This window comes from Copadichromis virginalis, linkage group LG16, assembly GCF_057382275.1.
Source record: "Copadichromis virginalis isolate Kocher_CV1m ecotype Utaka linkage group LG16, C_Virginalis_male_GT1.1, whole genome shotgun sequence".
NCBI lineage: Eukaryota > Metazoa > Chordata > Actinopteri > Cichliformes > Cichlidae > Copadichromis > Copadichromis virginalis.
In genome coordinates, this window is record NC_140633.1 from 25,772,424 (window position 1) to 25,793,612 (window position 21,189).

The 21,189-nt window shown below is 38.5% G+C and overlaps 1 protein-coding gene across 3 annotated transcripts in view; it reads right to left on the reverse strand.

The window, feature by feature from the left end:
* The window catches only part of slc4a10b (solute carrier family 4 member 10b), a 34,335-nt gene extending 13,440 nt beyond the window's left edge, over positions 1–20,895 (reverse strand). For 2 of the 3 annotated variants that reach the window (XM_085434081.1, XM_085434080.1), the window contains exons 1-11: positions 20,679–20,895; positions 19,598–19,639; positions 15,100–15,181; positions 6,750–6,905; positions 6,499–6,637; positions 5,906–6,066; positions 5,572–5,757; positions 2,714–2,802; positions 1,180–1,337; positions 989–1,076; positions 299–445 (exon numbers count right to left, since the gene is read on the reverse strand). In XM_085434081.1, the coding sequence (XP_085290207.1) occupies positions 299–445; positions 989–1,076; positions 1,180–1,337; positions 2,714–2,802; positions 5,572–5,757; positions 5,906–6,066; positions 6,499–6,637; positions 6,750–6,905; positions 15,100–15,181; positions 19,598–19,639; positions 20,679–20,726 (1,296 nt within the window). In that variant the 5' untranslated portion in view covers positions 20,727–20,895. Of the gene's footprint in view, positions 1–298; positions 446–988; positions 1,077–1,179; positions 1,338–2,713; positions 2,803–5,571; positions 5,758–5,905; positions 6,067–6,498; positions 6,638–6,749; positions 6,906–15,099; positions 15,182–18,784; positions 18,921–19,597; positions 19,640–20,678 lie in introns of those variants that run through there. The other variant, XM_085434082.1, reaches the window with a different exon arrangement.
* Positions 20,896–21,189: the final 294 nt, after the last annotated feature.

A 21,189-nucleotide genomic window follows, 5' to 3' on the forward strand; every position in this document is an offset into this window, starting at 1 on the left:
TTTCCAGCCCTGGAATTTCTATGTGAATTTCTCCTGTAATTAAGAACTTAGGATAGAAAATATAGGCAAATGTTTTGATCCAGTCTGTATAATTCGAGAGCCTGTAACTTATAAAACAATTATTGAATGAAGGCTCAGTTTTGCATGGATTCTTGGAATGATCTGCATAGAAAGTATTGTCAGTGGAAATAATAATCTTGTTCTCACTACAGAGGCGCAGTTTTATCAAATATTAAAGAGTTCCTGAATTTGACTGAATTTAAAAAATCAGCAACTGATTAATAAAATTCCTACTGACCTGAGAAGGTACATTTTTTGGTGGCTCTATCCGTATAGATGGGTCCCATTCCCCAGGAGGCAGGACTGTCACTTGATCAAGGAATTCATCGATACCAGCAATTATATCATTTCGATCTTTAGCTTTATAGGCAACATCATGGAAAACCTGCAAGCAGAGACATATGTTTATATGCACTATATCAGTGTGGTGCAGTGTATATGCAACACTCTCTGAACAACAGCCATCACTTTTTATATCTGTTAAAAGAGGATTTACACTTAGGGACGGTTTACAGCAGCTTCACCTTTGGATTACCTGACAGGTGCTTCACAAACTAAATTTAACTGACTCATTTACGCTTATTCCAAACAGTGTGTTTGTAATTAAGTTCAGACTTTCTCTTTTCCACAGTTATGGTGGATGACAGCATAAGATCCAGACAGAAAAGGAGAGCACAGGGGCTGAGTAATCACCAAGAGCATGTCATTAAAGCTCTGAGCTGTACTTCACGCTGAGAAATGTTCCATCACTTTTGAAATTTGGTGAGTTCTGCTGGGCTGTGAATTTATGCAAAGTGCCTGCAGAAAGTCTGAGTATGACATCTGACTGACATTTACACCAATCTACCCACTTCTTCAAAACAGTAATGAATAAATACTCCCTTCAGAATGACAACTTGGTAATATTTCTCCCTTAGTGAATTCTTACCTCATCTGTCATCAGTGTTGCAATAGATCTCCCAATCTCATGATACTGGGGCCCTCTACCCAAGGGACCCAGGAGAATGAATAGAAACCTAGAGGCAAAATCACATCATTTTAATTTGATTTGTCAAATCAAATGTGGCTGACTTCTTTCTGTGATCTTGACCTAGTTTAGGCACATCATACTGTAGTGACCTTGTGGCAATCGGGACTTCAGCCAGTCCGTTGAGCAGAACCGCCGGTGAAAGGCGGACAAACGCCACCACTGGCTTGTTCAGGAATTCCAGCTCGCCAACTAACACATTGCAGGCCTCCGCTCCCGGTGGGATCTTCTTCATGAAATGAATGTCTATCTGAAAAAGGCCACAAAGAACAGTGCTTAATAATATCCTTCATGGTTAGCATAACATCCAAACAGGTCTCACAATAAGAATGGTTTAAAATAGTGGCACCACATTTTACACCTTACCTTCACAATAAGCCCCAAATGTAAGATATTAAATGACATTCAGACTAAATGCATTGAAATTGCCCAGGATTTATGTGTCAGAGGACATAACAGTCAAATTAGTTGCAGGTGAGTGAATGAAATATAACAAAACAGTGTTAAAAAAACAAATATTACTTTGATTTGTTGCATAATAACTCATAAGGCTAGGTTATTTTTCATTTCCAAGCAAATAAGATGCCTAATAGCATATAAAACCTGCTCCTGATGATAAAAATAATCCTCTTTCAGTCACTTTATCCTTTGTTGTTGGTAGTTTGTATTTTTAGTTAGTTAGTTTTTTTTAGTTTTTCTGTATTACTGGGCAGTTGCTAGTGCCAACACAAATAATATTCACAACATACACAGTAATGCATGTGCTGCAACCATTCAGATACCAAACAAATTCCTATTTCTATATGTGTTGACTTTCAAAAATAGTGCAATATTGAGAATTTTTAGAAGTTTTATACTAGAGAAATAATTATTCTTTGTATTTAAAGTAAATTATAACCTGCAGTTGGAAAACATATGTGTATTATTTTATAAGAAAAATTCTACTGTGAATGATTTTTGTTTGTTTATCTCAACCATTATAAAAGCACAGTGCATTTTATAACTGTCCCAGTGTTCCTGGCAAAGCACATGAAGCAGTTAATTCACTGACCTAGACAACAGGCTAAACTCATAAACATTAAGCAAATGGTTTCAGTGAGGATTTTATTTCGATCATTGGTGTGTGTGGTTGTGGTTATTATCTGTGGTGACAGTCTTTTTTTATATACTTAACAGGGTTATAATCCTAATCCCTTACTAGATGACCTTTCCATTAAAATGCCAACAATGACACACAATAAAGTAATAGTCTGCTCAGAGTCTGGTATGACACAGTCTTTTTCTCATATCTGATAGTGTTATGTATATGCTTACAGTATATTCACACTGGATTTCCAAGAAGTATCTTTTTATTGTTATTTTTATTGTCATTGTTATTTGCAATTACTATTTCAAGCATTAAATACATTTATGATGCAAACATTTTACTGGCACACTAATGCGTGTTTTTATTCTTTATATGTTGAGTAGTCTACATATGAAAATGTATAATATTTTTGAAGAATTGGCATTTTTTTATATAAATGTATTGTATATAGCATACATAGAGCAATATATATACCTTCTAGGCTTTTGCACATATACTACACACACTATGCCTGCACCTGTATAAATTGTGTACCATACCTTGCTGAAGTCCACAGAGCTGTTATCTCTACTGATATCCCCTTTTCCATCTTGAACTGCTAACTGAGACTGGGAGGCGGTCAGCTGACCTGAACAGTCCAGACCAGATATTTAATTAGCTCAAAATACACATGAATTAATTTTATCTATAAGTGTCATAGATTTGGGGGGGTTTTTTGTTTTTTGTTTTGTTTTGGGTTTTTTTTTGGGGGGGGGGGGGGGGGGGGGGGGAATAAAAGCAGAAACTAACAATTTGCATTCTCTTCATTAGGTACACCTTGCTAGTACTAGACAGGATCCCATCCATCCATCCATTCGCGTCCACTTATCCTTTTCAGGGTCGCTGGAGCCTATCCCAGCTGTTATAGGGCGAGAGGCGGGGTACACCCTGGACAGGTCGCCAGTCTGTCGCAGGGCCAACACACAGAGACAGACAACCATTCACACTCACATTCACTCGCACATTCACACCTAGTGGCAATTTGGATTGACCAATTAACCTATCCCCACTAAGTGCATGTCTTTGGACGGTGGGAGGAAGCCGGAGTACCCGGAGAGAACCACGCAAACACGGGGAGAACATGCAAACTCCACACAGAAAGACCCTGGCATGATGGTGGAATTAAACTCAGGACCTTCTTGCTGTGCGGCAACAGTGCTAACCACCGTGCCACCGTGCTTAGACAGGATCCCATTTTGCCTTAAATACTACAGTATCGTGGCATAGTTTCAACAAATTGCTGGTAATATTATGCCAAGATTTTGGTTGATATTGATATGATATCGTCACACAGTTACTGTTGTCCATCCATGATGAGATTCTCCTGTTCCACCACATTCAAAAAGGTTCTCTGTTGGATTGTGATTAGTGACTGTGGAGGTCATTTGAGTACAATAAACTCTGTGTCATCTTCAAGAACCCAATTTAAGTTTATTTTAGCTTGGTGACATAGTGACCAACCGTCACCATGTCATAAAGACAATGGACACAGTCAGTAACAATACTCAGGTAGTCTGTGGCATTTAACAATGACCAGATACCAGAGGGCATAAAGTCAAAACCAGAAAATATCCTCCACACCATTACACCACCAACAGCAGCGATTTTTGAACCACTGATAAAAAGCAGGATGGAGCTATGCTTTCATATTGTTAATGTCAAATTCTCCCTCTGCCATCTGTATGTCGCAGCAGAGGTCAAAGTCCTCATAGCAGACCATTTTCCAGTCTTCTATTGTCTAATTTTGGTGAGTATGTGTAAATTCTGGCCCTGCTTTCCTGTTTTTAGATAACAGGAGTGGCACTCGATGTGGTTTTCTGCTGCTGCAGTTTATCTGCTTCAAGGGCTGACATATTTTTTGTATTCAGACATGCTCTTCTGCATACCTGGTTGTAACAAGTGATCATTTGACTTACTGTTGCCTTCAGAGCAACTCAGAGCAGCTCAACAAGAAGACAGGATATGGATATTTTCTCTCTTTCACACTCTGTAAAGGCGTTAGATATTTGTGTGGGAAAATCCCAGTACATCAGCAGTTTCAGAAACACTCAGACCAGCCCATCTGGTATCAATCTTATTATTGTCACATTCAAAGTCACTTAAATTGTCTTTCTCTCTCATTCTGATGCTTGTTTTGAACTTCAACATGTCAATCATGTCTGTTGCTGCCACATGTTAACGAAAAACTGAACAGCTAATGATGGCGACCATCTGAGTTTATACTTTAACTGAAAACATAAAATCTGAACAAAACTTAGTAAATGATGAAGTATTTGAATGCAAATATTAATTATTCAATAAATTGTTAAAAGCTGAATTACTTCTGTTTTATTGTTCAGTTGGATATCTATTAATGAACTGCTTTGTAACTAGTTTCATTACGCTCCGTGGTCACCTACACTTAGTAGCTGATTAATTTCATTAAATAAAGGCAAATGAGGATGATCACACAGAGATAAGTACAACTTTCTGGAGCAATTATTGATTTAAAAAATGAATTTCAGCAGTGTTGCTGTCTAAAAAAATCCATGCTCATCAACGTGATCACTGCCAAGCTGCCTGACAGGTTTGGCCTAATTTCTGTATTCATTAAACAGCAGGGTCAAAAATTAACACTAATTATAGTGTCTAATACACTCACAATACATGACGTGGAGCTTATCTCAGATTGTTGCTTTAAAACGGCCTGTTAAAATAAAACAACACTGAGAACACCCTCAAATGAGAAAATCTTTGAACAAACAGTTTGGTTTGTTCTGTAACTAATTTAGTGATCTGGGATTCTGGCAAACCTTAAGCTTATAAAATGTAGCTGGCAAAGATAGTGGAAAATAGAGCTTCCAGTTACTAAATTCAGCCCAAAATTCAATCAAATAGTTTTTGCACCATGAAGACCAATATTAACATTTTTTATACAGCCTAGTAAACATTTTCTTTTCAATCTTCTCTTTAACTTAACTGTTTCTGTCTACCAAAATTATCTATTTTGAGTTGCCAGTCATGAGAGTTGCCAACATAAATCACAAGAAGCCTCTCTGCAATGTGTTTTTTGAGTAAAAGCTAGTAAAGGGGCAAGGGCATAGTGTATAAACCAGCACCTGTTCACTTGAGTGGGGCTGTGGCAGGTGGGTGGGCAGATTGTGGACAGAATGAGGAATGAGCAAAAGATGGAAATATGCACAAGTTAAGACCATATGTATTAAAGACACATACACATATTGCGCATTCACAAATTATACACACTAGAACACTTCCAACAGTTGGTATAAGGCAACATGTTGTGACCACTTTAACTAAAGAGTGATTCTTTCTTTTTAGAATATTATTTTATAGGAGACAGACGCTTAGGTTTTCTCACCATTTTTATCCAGATGAAGCTCAGATGTTTTCCGGCCAATGTCAGCGATGGAGCGTACAAGTGGCAGGCGATTAGCCAGCTTCTTCTGGTTCTGGTGATGGTGCTGCTTCAGTAGTGTTTCACGCACTTTCTTTCTGAGTTCATCTCCCAGTGGTGAGTACAACTCCTGGTGGTCTAAGACCATGTCTAAGATAGACAAACGCAAGCTGATGCATTCAGTTTCTTGCACTTAAATCTTGAGCAAATGATTAATAAACCCATATTTATACATTGAAAATAGTTACAAATTTTCCCAAAAAGTAAAATTTCTTGAAAACAGAATTCAAGTCATTACCTGCAATCTCTTCAATGGTACTTGCCCTCATATCGAGCAGCACGGTGCTGTTGATAATGCAGCAGCGCAGCTCAAACAAACTGTGAAGAGACAGCGTTGCTACGTAGGGCTTGCTCCATCGTTCCCCTCCATCCTCAACATCCTCCTCAAACTTCAGCCACCTGCAACAGGAATTTGAGTTCCTGTCAGGAGAGGCCAACAGACCACAAACTGGCAGGCCATCTGTTCTAGCTGCAGTAACAACACTTATTCATTCTAGGTCCCTCTCTGCTCACGTATAAGTCATATATTTCTCTCTAAAATGTACTTTTTTAGTCTCCTTCTTTACTGCTTTTCTTTAGTGTATATCTCTTTAAATAACATGTCAGATTTACCATGTCAACAGAGATCCATAATCTTTGATACATACAAGAAAAGACATCTTAACATCAACAACCATTGCAGACATAAATGAATTTAAAAATGCGCCACAATTGCAGCTATGAATTGCAGTTACTTAATTTAGTGAACACAAAAACATCAGTGTAAGTGGATATTTTTAATCAGAGCTTTCAGCGAGGACCTTGTAGATAATGTGTCCATGTTGACAGTACCTGGCACTTTCCCTCCACTCCGAATCCTCTCCTTCCCTCACACAGATCTCATCCATCTCCGTGAAGAGATCATGAGGAATGTGCTCCTCATCATCATCCTCTGTACCCAGCAAGAACTGCACTCTTTGGGACGGAGTATCTAGAAACGCAGTGGATTCAAATAATTGGTACAAACTGAGATTAACTGTAGCCAAGATCCTATGGTTATTACAAAGTAATAACTAGCTGCTTTAAAGCAATAATGTCTGTACCATAAATCGGAGACTCTCTACCCTCCACCAAGGTGCGGACTCGCTCCTTGCTTCGCCTCCTGCTGTACTTGTTTCCATGGTGGCGGTGCCGGCGATGGCTGCGGTGTCTGGTACTGCCCAAAGGGACGTGGACCCCAATGTAGAGAGTCCTGTGACCTGGGGACAAACATGATTAAAGACTATAAAATACACTCACTCTGCCCAGGTTAAATGCTACTTCTGTGTGTTAATCCATTCATCCTGCGTATTTTTATTTTATTCGAACGCATGGCTCAGACAGATAAGATGTAATCACGTAATGGCATGCCGCCAGGCCACACTGAGCATTAACTCGGGGTCAGCAAGGGGCAACTTCCAAGCCTGAAAAATGAAAAATGAAGCACCAAAAAGGTCAACGGCGACTCGTGGCTTCCATCCTAAATAGTCTAAATTTAAAAGCATGTTTACAGTCTGATGTTTTGAGTTGTGTGAGTCCTTGTGTTTTGTTTCCCCTCATTGTGTTTTATTCCATCATGTTTCCCCAGCCCGTCACGTCTGTGCTCTCCCTCGTGTTCCCTCGTGTTCCCTCGTGTTCCCTCGCTCCCTCTCGTCTGCCTCTCCTCCACTCCCACATCATCTTTCGTGTTTTATCGTGAAGGTCCCATGTTTTCATGTTCATTCTGTTCAGTATAGCTTCCCCTATCTCGTTATGATTATTCGTGTCAGCCGTGTTCCCCGTGTGCTCCCAGGTCCCTCTTTATCTTTCTGTGTATTCATGTCAGAGTCTCCCTCAGTGCTGTGTTGTGTCCTCCCTCATAGCTGTGTGACCTCACTGTGTTTCCTGTGTGAATTAGTATTTCCCGGTTTAGTTTTGTATTGTTGTGTATCGCCTTTTTCCCACTCAGCAAATAAAGCTGTATTTTGAGTTTAAGCCCTGTTTCCAATAGTTTGCTTTTGGGTCCTTCTCCTGCCTGCACACAGCCGGTTGACTACCAGAATACTAAAAAGCACAACCAGACGCACTTCCACAGATTGGACACAATCGCTACATTGGTGTAAAACTGCAATCAGCAGTGTCTGTTTGTGTTTAACAATTTTTAAAAAGAAACTGTGGTTTGAGAAGATTATTTTTCTTTGACCTTTTTGCTCAAACATTTAGTCATCAGATATTTAACAGCAGATAGTTCTTTTCATCCACAGATTGCAGAAAAACCACAATAATCCAGTGACACTTAAATGGGAAAGCCTTCTTTATCTGATGTATTATTAATTATTATTTCAGCCCAGTTCATCGTGATCTCTTCAGGCGCCTGCAGATTTCTGTGTAACTATTATGTAATGCGCTAATGTCATACTTGGTACATAAAAACGTTACCTAACTCGACAAGCAGTTAAGTCATTAATGATACATGAACCAGAATGAATCTGTGTCCAAATTAGCTTAAACAGAGTTGTGAATATTAAAGCAAGTATACTGTATGCCTGTTACTTCTTATTTCTTCTGCTTCTGCTTTAGTATATATTTTTTCCAGGTGTACTGTAAAAATGTATTCCCTTTACTCCTTAATGACAGATGGGAAGGTATCGACTGTTTGCTCCTCCTGTAACATGTCAGCATGCCCCTGATCATAGCAGGAGGCAAACTGAGTGCTAGAACTGAATCTTGTGTCTGATTAGCTTCACCTGTTTTTAGTGGTTTCTAGTATCTGTATAACTGCAGTAAGATTTTGGTTTGCATTGAGTCGAGGCGTGGAGGGTTAAAGGTTTGGCGGCCTAAGGATCTGGTTTTGTTGACTTCAATGAGTGATGACTTCCAGCTTGCACTGGCGTGATTTGAAGCTGGGTGTGAAGCAGATGGGTTGAGAATTAGCACCTGAGTCGATGTCTGAGGCAATGGTTCTCAGTTGGAAAAGGGTGGAGTGCCCATTTCAAGTTAGTCAAACAATAATGTAGACTGTATTTTGGATAAAAGCTGCAGGTTTTGCCTTTTTCACTTTCATTTTGTAAAATGCAAAAATTAAATGTAACTTTGCAAAACAATAACAAAAATAAATACTAAAAATTATTTAAATGGCATTAATTATATAACTGAGAATACTTTAAGAAGAAATGTTAGGCTGTCGTTATTATTATTTTGTTTATATATTTGTTACTTACAGTGAATTATCAGGGAACACAGAGAGCATGAGGTAGTATGAGAGTCTTCTAAATCAGTTAAATGTATTTCTATAACTTTCTGACTTTGTGTTATATGTTTTCTTGCAGTTACCTAGTAATGAGGTAATACCTGGTGATACTGGGCCCTCTGTGAATTTGTGATGCCTCACTGTTGATTCATGTCTGCTTTCTTTTTTATCTTTTAAATGCTAACCAAGCCTGAGTGGTAGCAGGTTATATAATCAGATTTCAAACTAGACAGGATTATATAATCAGATTATTTTTAAGTGATAATAGGCCCTTCTTAGATTTGAGGGGGAAAATGTGCATCAAAATTATAACTACACTGTCAAAGATTATTCAGCTACATGTTCATTATGGAAACAATTTGCCAGGTTGCCAATTTTCTTAGTTAAACAAAGGAAGAAGAAACAAGGGTTACATTAAAATAATAATAATAATAATAATAATAATAATAATAATAATAATAATAATAATAATAATAATAATAATGACCATTTTAAAAAACAAAACAATAAAACTGTAATAAATTAATGGAAAAGTTTTTTTGGTTGGTGGATTTGTAATACTCTAGTACGTAAAATGCATATTAATTCCACTGATAAATATAGATGACTATAAATATTGTGACCTGGTCCATTTTAGCATACGGTGCAATATATTGCATTATTTATTTTGCGATAAAATTACAACAGTATATTTCAAAGTAATCCAATGATTGTACTGTACAGTATATGTACCGTCCTGCTTACAGCTACACCTCTTTTCTTTATAGTTTGCTGTGAAAATTGTACCATGTAACCATAAATGGACAGTATATAAAACAAAAACAGAATTTTGTTTCTAACAAGCTTGAAGTTCAATCATTTTACAGCCACCTTTGTTGTATTTTATTTAAATAGTCTTCAGGAATCGTTCATCAGGCTACCTGTAGGTCAAATGTATTTATATAGCACTTTTTTTAAGTTGGTGAAATCCAATATATACAAAAGATAATAAATTAAAATAATAATAAGATTTACATGTGGGTGCCAGTTTAGTTCAGTGGGTGAGCAGGTTGCATGCTACAGTGGGATGCAAAAGTTTGGGCAACCTTGTTAATAGTCATTATTTTCCTGTATAAATTTTTGGTTGTTACATTAAAAAATGTCCATTAAATATATCATATAGGAGACACACACAGTGATATTTGAGAAGTGAAACTAAGTTTATTGGATTTACAGAAAGTGTGCAATAATTATTTAAACAAAATCAGGCAGGTGCATAAATTTGGGCACCACAAAAAAAGAAATATTTGGTAGATCCGCCTTTTGCAGAAATTACAGCCTCTAAACGCTTCCTGTAGGTTCCAATGAGAGTCTGGATTGTGGTATTTTGTAGTGATGGGACGTTCTGTATCGAGGCTTCGGAGCGTGTGTCGAGTAATGGAGGGGGCGTTTCCGCGAAGCGCGTATCGAGGCTTGCTTCATTTATGGGAGGAGCTGAAAATGATGACATCCGAAGCCTCGCTGCCCGGCTGTACCACGTGACTGGTTCATGAAGCGGTTCGAACTTTGCCGCAAATAATCATTTTCCATACTGCCAGCATAAATATACACAGTATACTGCCATCACTACAATATACATGTTTTACACACTCCTTTTGTTGTTGACATTTACAGGCTGTGTGCAAAATGCCACACTCTTCAAATTCATGCCAGCTATTATTTTTACGTCCAGTAGGTGTCCTGCTAGAGCAAATGAAGCTTCATGAAGCTTCGCGTTGGGGTGAACCAATTGGATGAAAAGCTCCAGTGCTTCATGGGGCTTCATCTGCCCATCACTAGTATTTTGGACCTTTCTTATTTACAAAACATCTCCGGTTCATTCAGGTTGGATGGCTTCCGAGCATGGACAGCTCTCTTTAACTCACACCACAGATCTTCAGTAATATTCAGGTCTGGGGACTGAGATGGCCATTCCAGAACGTTGAACTTGTTCCTCTGCATGAATGCCTTAGTGGATTTTGAGCAGTGTTTCGGGGCGTTGTCTTGTTGAAAGATCCAGACCCAGCGCAGCTTCAGCTTTGTCACTGATTCCTGGACATTGGTCTCCAGAATCTGCTGATACTGAGTGGAATCCATGTGTCCCTCAACTTTGACAAGATTCCCAGTCCCTGCACTGGCCACACAGCCCCACAGCATATAGAACCACCACCATATTTTACTGTAGGTAGCAGGTGTTTTTCTTGGAATGCTGTGGTCTTTTTCCTCCATGCATAACGCCCCTTGTTATGCCCAAATAACTCAATTTTCGCTTCATCAGTCCACAGCACCTTATTCCAGAATAAAGCTGGCTTGTCCAAATGTGCTTTAGCATACCTCAAGCGACTCTGTTTGTGCTGTGGGCGGAGAAAAGGCTTCCTCTGCATCACTCTCTGTGTAAAGTGCGCCGAATGGTTGAACGATGCACAGTGACTCCATCTGCTGCAAGAGGATGTTGTAGGTGTAGGTCTTTGGTGCTGGTCTGTGGGTTGACTCTGACTGTTCTCACCATTCGTCGCTTCTGTCTATCCGAGATTTTTCTTGGTCTGTCACTTCGAGCCTTAACTTGAACTGAGCCTGTGGTCTTCCATTTTCTCAATATGTTCCTAACTGTGGAAACAGACAGCTTACATCTCTGAGACAGCTTTCTGTATCCTTCCCCTAAACCATGATGGTGAACAATCTTTGTCTTCAGTTTATTTGAGAGTTGTTTTGAAACCCCCATGTTGCTACTCTTCAGAGAAAATTAAAAGAGCAGGGAAACTTACAATTGACCCCCTTAAATACTCTTTCTCATTATTGGATTCACCTGTGTATGTAGGTCAGGGGTCACTGAGCTTACCAAGCCGATTTGAGTTCCAATAATTAGTTCTAAAGGTTTTGGAATCAATAAAATGACAACAGTGCCCAAATTTATGCCCGTGCCTGATTTTGTTTAAATAATTATTGCGCACTTTCTGTAAATCCAATAAACTTCATTTCACTTCTCAAATATCACTGTGTGTGTCTCCTATATGATATATTTAACTGACATTTTTATTGTAACAACCAACGATTTATACAGGAAAATAATGACTATTAACAAGTTTGCCCAAACTTTTGCATCCCACTGTAAGTAAGTAAGTAAGTAAGTAAAATTTTATTTATATAGCACATTTCTAGATAGAGATCACAAAGTGCTTTACAAGATATAACAGATTAAAAAGACAAAATACAAACAAAGTTAGCAAAAGGCAGTTTTAAAAAGATGTGTTTTTAGCTGTTTTTTAAAAGTAATCAATGAATCAGCGGATCGTAAGTCCTGAGGAAGGGAATTCCACAGTCTGGCGGCCACAGTAGCAAAAGCTCTATCACCCCTAGTTTTCAGTCTCGTATACTGAATGACAAGTAGGCCCTGACTACTCGACCTCAGAGACCTACTAGGGGCATAGGGCTGTAAAAGTTCAATGATATATGGTGGTGCTTGTTGTTGAAGAGCCTTGAAAGTTAAAACCAAAATCTTAAACTGGACTCTAAATTCAACAGGAAGCCAATGTAACTGCATGAGCAACGGTGTTATATGTGAAAATTTAGAAGCTTTCGTCAAAAGTCTTGCTGCAGCATTCTGAACGATCTGCAGACGCTCCAAAGAACCTTTATTTAAACAAGTAAACAGGGAATTGCAATAGTCCAGTCGTGAAGAGATAAAAGCATGAATAACAATCTCCAGTTCGGTATAGGATATAATAGAGCTCAATTTAGAAATATTTCTTAAATGATAAAAGCAAGACCGAACAAGAGATTTAACATGACTATCTAACGTAAGAGCAGGATCAAGGATAATCCCTAAGTTCCTGACAGATGGTTTTACAAACGTTGAAAGAGGACCAAGAGCATTTATTATACTGGGTATATGTCTATCTGGGGCACATAAGAGGCCCCAGATATGTCCCGAGTGCAGCCGCAGGGAGTCATGTCCGACTCGTGGCCCTTCGTAGTGTGTCTTTCCCCAGTGTTCTGTCTATTTTCACTGCTACACTATCCAATAAAGTCACAAATGCTAAAAAATTAATTAATTAATTAATTAATTAATTAATTAATTAAAAAGATTTAAATGTGTCTGAGCAGTGCAGATGTGTAGTGTAGTGGTAGATTATTCCATAGATGTAGTGTTGTGCTGCAAAAGCGTGATCACCTCTCTGTTTTAATCTAACAGAGCAACTGGTTAGATAACCTCAGAACTCTTCCAGGTGTTTAAGTGTGAAGTATTTCAACAGACATTTCAAAGCTTTTCTTTCAATGTTGATTGCCATTGGTTCTGTTCTCTGTCAAGATGATCCTACACTGCTTCAGCAATATTGAGGTTCAGGCTCTGGGGAGGCCAATCCATGACTGATGGTGTTCCACAGTGTTTTTCTGTCCAGGTATGCTTGTACTGTACTGGCAGTGCGTTTGAGACCATTTTCATGCTGTTAATCAGATGCTTTCCTGATGTTGCTGCATGGTGGATCAAAGTCTGCAAACTTTGACAGCACTTTTCCACATTTATAATTTCAGTATTTTTAACGAGATCCCCAACTCAACTGGCTGAAAATGTAGCTCTAAACTTTGAGAGTGCCTTCAACATGTTTTACAGATGCCTATTATGACCTCCCCTGCACATACTAATGATGATTTGAACCAAAAATTCAATTCACAAGACCTGTTACACTGATTTTAAGACCAATTCTTGTGTAATTTAACATTCCTTGGTCTTTTCTGCCTGTTTCTCTTCCTTAAGAGTGGATTCTTGACAGCTATACCCTTCCAGTGAGACCACTTCTGAACATTAAATGGACCAACTGAAAGGCCAGATCAGTCTCTGAGGTCTGTTGTCGGTCTTTGCTGCATTTTTTGGTCATGATTCTCAGATACGGCTCTAGATCATTTTTAGGCCTCCCCCTGTTGTCTTCCATTTCTCCAGTTTTTTCAGATTTTTTAAAGAAACACTGCACACTATCCCAAGATATGCCAAGTTTTTTATGTTTTATAGCTTTAATAGTATTTGGGGAATCATGCACAAAAACACTATTTTATATGTCAAACTTTGTTATCTTTGGCACTTTTTATAGATTCAGCTAAAGAAATTTAAACAACTGATTTGTTTTTGTGACAAAATGCCTAAAGATACTATTTCAAACTGGTTCTTTACTAAGTTGTCTATTATGTGTAGACACAACATTGGTTCACCCCCAGAGTTAGGTACCAATTTTACTTAGGTTCCTTTTTTTAATGTTTCTGAAAATTGTCAGGCATAAACACTGAAAATAAGTGTAAATGCAGTAAATGTTGTATCTCCTTGTGGAAGTATAAAACAGCAATCATGGAGAGCGAGACAGTAGAGGAGAGAAAGAGATAGAGAGAGTCTGTGTTTGTACTCGAGTCAGCCCACTCAGTTCACTGCAGAACAACACAGGGTTGCATGTATATACAGTGTGCTCTGGAATGACTGTTGAAGCTATTCCTAGATGCTACATATATGAAAAACACAAGTAATTAATTAAGCTATTCTGTTATGAATATTGTTGTTCTGAAGCACTTTACAGTAACATCAAACTGTTTTTCAGTTCAGTTTATTTTTGATTTTATATTCCACTTTGGTTTCATAGAAATGTATATTTAAAGAAAGAGTGTAATTATTTTTACTATTATTTATATATTGAAAGAATACTTCTACATTAAGTATGTATGTGCTGTTTTAACATAAAACACACAAATAAAAGAGAATACTCCCGTTTACCAATATATATATGTCAAAAATAACTGTGATAACGTGCTAAACAAAATAGATTTTTAAGCTCCAACCTGCTAATTGTAATTCACTTTCACAGAAAAGAGAATCTGTAACGTTTTGATCATCTGTTTCTGCAGATATAGACGGTGCTTGCTCCTGGCCTTTAGTGGCCCAGAGATCCCACAGTTTTTGTCTTTGTTTCGATTGTCCGTGTTTTTGGGCAATTGTGAAATTTCTGATGCAAACTCAGCTCACCCACAGTTTCTGCCTCCCACTCTGCTCTTATCTTTTAACTGTAAAAAAGCTGTCAAGAGGAAAGCAGCAGTTGGGAGGACAGAGTAGGCGGTCTCAGCTGCAGAAGCCTTTTCACTCTTTGACACTTTTGGTATTTCCCAGCACATTGTGTACATCCACGTACCTTCAAGATCTTCTTGCTCAAAGTTGGTTCTCTGCTCGGACCGCGTTCCTCCTCTGTCCACCACCGCTTCATCGTCATTTCTCTGTTAGACACGCAAATGCATGCACAAATACAAATTCAGCATTATGAACATCATTCTAAAGCACACTCATACAGTGTTACACCAACAACTGGAAGAAACATCATCCTGCAATATGCCGGCGTATCCCGACTCAACATAGCATGAAATAAAATGTTTGTTGACCTGGTGCTCCCTTGCAGAACATTATGAACAAACACATTATCCAACTGAACGGTGCAGCTGCCATGGAAACTAATTGCACTTTTTTATCTTGGAAAGGAAAGAGTATGATCTTAGTCCAAACAGAAAGCTTCTCACAATGCGAACAATAATTTACCCACCCACAAAGAAAGTTTTACTTTTGTTCAAGATGTCTCCTTTGTGGTGACTTGGAACTGAGTTCAAAGGGAGAATCACTGTTTGATTTAATTTGATCAAGTAAGCATTCCTCCTAACTGGTTGTTTATGTTAACGAAGCACATTACAGTTCATAGTTTATCCGTTGTTCAATGTCTTATAACAATACTTCGCACATTCCAAATAAATTACCCTCTCTTTGTTAAGATATTATATTTGTTTGTTTGTTTTTTTATTGCAGCAAGAACAGTTTTATGAGTAGATACAAGTTTAAAAACCCCGAGTCCTGCAATAACAATTACAAATGAAGAGGTTAGGTAACTTAAGGACTGCTCAAAAATTAAATTATGCTCAATTACACTTTTAGTCTTATACCTTACTAAAGTAGCTTTACATAGTTCCCTGTTGACCCTCAGTTCCTCCTCCTCTGAATCAAGCTACACTCTCCCTCACCTTTCCCTTCAATCCGGCTTTTCTTTTAATTGGCTGCCACTTGAAAATTTAAGTCTTGAACAGCAGATGGGTGGGGATGTTTCTGCCATAGCTGAGTGCTTCAGATGACTGTTTAAGGAATATCGCCTCTTCCTGACATCATACAGAGTTAAATGTAAACAGAAAATGGTGCAACTGAGCATTTAGAGGAGTCTGAAACCCAAGAATTTACCTCACTGTGATTACTTGAATATCCATTATTATTTCAAACTTTTAATATGAGCAAAAACCTTAGCAACAATTTAAATATTAAAATTATGAAAGAAAACACAAAATAGCATATTAAGACCCTTTCAAGACTGAGCATTTCCTACATCCTCCTGTCTTATTAACCTGCAGGTTTAAAACCATTCATACTGGACATGGATTTAGATGATTAGATTCAGATCTCAGAGAAAACCGGCAGTCTGTGGTGTGAAAGCTTATGTAATACTTGTGAAAGATAATGGAAGTGAGGAGGTGGTAAAAGGGATTCAGAAAACCTTCAAAAATCATTATTTGTCATATGAGAACAGATAGAAACCCAGTGCTTTTACCTTTTCTTTAAAAAATATTATTTGAATTTGGATTTATAAAAAAATTCAAAGCTTTGAAGGATTACACAGATGAACACCAACAGCATGAGCACTTACAGCTGAACTCTGTGTGCTCATCTGATGGATGCATAACCACGGTACAACATAAACAAGGCGCAGGACAGAAAGGGCAAGTTTGATGTAGAGTAGGCTGAGGTCACTGACTACAACAAAACACAAAGCCCGCTCACTCCAGCTTCATGGTGGGTGGAGAGATAAAACGGTATTTCTGTCCCTGTGCTTCATGCAGATTTGTACAGGAAGTTGGCAGTACACATATTTCCTGACATGTGTCAATGTGCCAAATAAACTAAATACATGCACAAATCTGTGAAGTATTATAATGAATCTTAAAAAAATGAATTTGCACTTAAAAGATTGTTACATTTCTCAAACTCGTTCATCCAGAAACTACAACAAGAATGGGTATCTTAACAAAAAATACCAGAATCAATAGAGCCATGTAACAGGTAACAGAAGTCTACAACACCCTAAAAACTCAATAATTATTGTGTTTATAAGCATAAAGGCCAAAGTTTAGCACAAAGGTTTTTTGCAGGTTATTCATTCAGTGGGCTTAGACACATTAAACTAAAATCTAAATAGACAGATTTCTTTAAAGCAATTTTTTTGATTGAAGCACTAAAAAAAATACATTTATACATAAAATAATGAGGAATGCAACAATTTCACTGCCATTCATGAGTCTGATATTTAAATATGCTGACTTATCAGAAGTAGGCACTTTGCTACGTTGGTGTTTCTTAGTCCTGTCACAGTATTGACCAAAAGATTGAAACTCCTTTACATGCTTTGAATCTCTTGATTTTAAAAAAACCCACCAATATTAACACAGTCAATATTTTTGTCTTGATAGCTTAATACCAGCTTTTTCCGTGAGCCATCTTAACCTCCAGTAGACCGTCAGAGCATTACGATAATGAAGGGCACTGCTGTTTACAGCTGCAGAGCCACATGGGCATGCCAAGCCACGAGGCTGATGCTGTTAATCTGTCTACAAATGCACAGCTACGGATCAACATCCTGCTCAGATTAAAAGCCGGCATTTATTACTAAAACACCAGCCACATTAGTCTGTGAGATGGTATTAATGTGCATCATGTTAATGATAAATGGCAATATATGTTATTCATTGTAGGAATGTTGTATACACTGAAGCAGTGCACTATGATGTGTCTATAACCTCTATTTTGTGTGGTTTGTATGGGTTTACTGACTAAAAAGGGTGCTAAACTATAAACACAAAAACCACTGATATACTGTTGTCACCTTTTAAGGAAGCTGGGCTCACATGAGAAAAAGATCTGATCAATAAATACTATGTCAATGTGACAATCTGAAGTTTTAAAGGTGGCTATTTGAGCTTGCTTTGTTTCTTATGTGAAGCACCTTGTAAAATAAGGTTAAAAAGTCCTATATAACTAAAGGTTATTATTCATATTATTACTATTGTTATCACTTCAATTTCAGTTATAAACTGACTGGTTCCTATAAGCACATTTTACACCTGAAGCATTTAGCTCTTAAGAACAGATGCAAATATTAAAAAAACAAAAATAGTTACAATGTTGTATAGTAGTCTGATTACTTTCCAGAAACCACACCCAATGCACGCACAAAGACAGCTACTTTCAAGACTAATGATCAGCATCCACCCAGTAAAATCATGTTAAAGGCTGCTGGCACACCACACAGCTGAAGTGATATCACAGGATGTGGCACATACTTGGATCTGATCCCTACAGATGGCTGTGGCAATTTTGAATCCATCAGTGGCAGCGATATCATTAACCGCACAGGCTTTCATGTGGCACAAAATGTACTGTAATCCTTAAATGTTTCTGCTTCGAACTTCAACATCCTGTAAGAGGACACATTAGCGCCAAATCACTTTTTAACCAGAGCTGCTACGTAAGGTGTTTTGCAGCTCTGACCCCTTATTTTTGGCAGACTTTAGGTCTGCATCCATCCCCCAGCTGCAAAAAATGTTGCACTTGCCAGTTTTTAATCGGGCTTTTCCACTGATTCTGGACACACTGAAAAATCTCTTCGCTAACCAAACACTTTTTCCCTTGTTAAACATGCAGCAAACTTGGGTTTTCAGCAGAGAGAAACTTCACATCAATAAAACAGTTCACATCATCAACATAAATGCCTGGCGTCATGAGCTGTAGCCTACCTGATTGTTGAAAAACCAAGGTGCCTGTTCGTTTTCAGACTGCATGAGCTCTCCCTTAGTGTCCTCTGCTATTTAATCAGTAGTGACTGAATGAAAGACAGTGTAGAAGCTGAGCTCCTGCTGCCCAGCTTCACACCATGTCTGATAAATGCTGATGCCCTTCTGCTGTGTCAAACAACTGTAATTTGTGATCGAGCATCTATCGACAGTGCCGCCACTCTGTCATCATGAGATTATCGCTGTGACATCATCAATGCTGCACAGCAGATAAACCTTGGTTTATATAGTGTCTCCTCTCTGCTTTGTATGTATATAAAGTAAAACCACAAGGTCATTGTGTTACACTCAATCCTCTTGGAGTGTTCTGCTGATCCAAGAATGAACCTGTTATCTTCTTTCACTTATGATATAGTGATAATCAAATGCAAATGATAATCAATGTAACTTTTAATAATAATGGATTGGATTTATATAGCGCTTTTCAAGGCACCCAAAGCGCTTTACAATGCCACTATTCATTCACTCTCGCATTGACACACTGGTGGAGCTTGGAGGCAAGCTACGGTTGTAGCCACAGCTGCCCTGGGGCAGACTGACATATCGTGCCATCGGCCCCTCTGGCCAACACCAGTACACAGTAGGGTAAAGTATCTTGCCCAAGAACACAACGACCAGGACAGAGAGCCCGGGGATCAAACCGGCGACCTTCCAGTTACAGATACGCTTCCTAACCCCCTGAGCCACGGTCATTTTTATTGGCAAGTTCACCCTAACGGCATCCATCTAAGGTGTAAAACCCAAGGAACAACTCACCAGACTTCTTCGCCCAACTGAGGATCCAATGGGAGAACTGGCCTGAAAAGACATAAAGTTGCAAATAAAGTTTATTTAATAAAACACCAAATCAAATTTTTTAAGTTGAACATTTCCAAAAGCTCAACTCAGTCCTTAAATTCTTAAAACTCACTGAGTTCTGTTCAATTCTTAACTGCTGAGTGACTTTTAAGGTGAGGTTGTGACCTTACGTTTCAAAGCCAAATCTATATTTGGCTCTAAAAGTCGTATTAGAGGGTCGCAACTCCCAGCATTCAGAGAAATGGAAAAATCTGTTTTCATAATAACAGCCAGCAGATAATGACAACAAATCTCCACTAAAAACGATCGGAAGAGACCAATGAACACGGGTCCTCCTCCCTCTGTGAACATCCTCTATGAGATGACTTCTCCAAATGACATGCTCAAGCAGAATTTGAATGTGTGAAGACTACCTGCTTTTATTAGTGCAACTTGTAGCTATGCCTGATTTTACATTAACAAGATGAAAGTTATAATATATTTACATAATATGATGATAAAAAGTCACTTCTGTCAGAATTATGATGTATTAATAGCAACACAGCTGTCACAGCAGGGATTTACCTTACATTTGCAAAATGTTATAGCATGTTACAGCATCACTGAATTAACACAGCATCATACTGAAATTTAAAGGAGTAGCAATGAAAGCCTCCCAATGTCTGTTTCAATTCAGAAATTTTACCATCATGCCTCTGGAGATGAAGTTACATTTTGGCTCACTAAAAGGATGGATTCAATAAAATATTACGAGCTGACATACTGCCATTCCTCTTGATTGGAGTGGCAGCGTGCTTTCAGTAGATCCCTGCAGGTGAACCACAGCTCCTCAAAACTCCACAGTTAACTTAATTATTTAACCATCTGAGAGCCAAACGTTTTGAATCTGCTTCCCGATTTCTTTTTTTTTTTCCTGCCTCTTTTAGCAACATCTTTTTTACCAGTACTCCACGCAGTACACGCACTAAACTTGACACTAGTCCTGAAATATTAATGTACATTAGTAAATATTTGCCCCAAGACATCAGTTTCTGTTTACCGATGGCAGCAGCGGCTCTATCTGAGCACCCTGATCCGCAGTATCCATGTTCCTCTCTCAGCAGAGCAGCGTATCAGAGAGACGGAGCAGAGACCTCCGGTGCGTGTAATCCTGTCAGGTGTAGCGGTAACTGAGCTACTATCACATGTTTATATCATCGCCGCTCTGCAGCTCGCTGATGATTAGCGCTTCTCTGACGCGCTGCCTGTTCATAAAAACCACGCGCATCTCTGCCAGCTGACGCGGACGCGTCACTCTTAATATGTTTTGTCTTTTTTTTTTTTCAGGCACAGAGGAAAGACACCAATTGTCAGGAGATATCAAACTGTTTCCCTCCAGTTTGTTTCCAGTTTATGTCCAATTATTAGGCTACATATTCCTGTTTCAGTGTGGCTTCCAGTACTTTATGGATAAATACGAATAGCTTCATTTTTAGGCTGCAGCAGAACTCTGAGCTCTGTCTGGCCCCCTCCCCCATGCGCTACACAATATCTTACTTAAGACCAAAAAA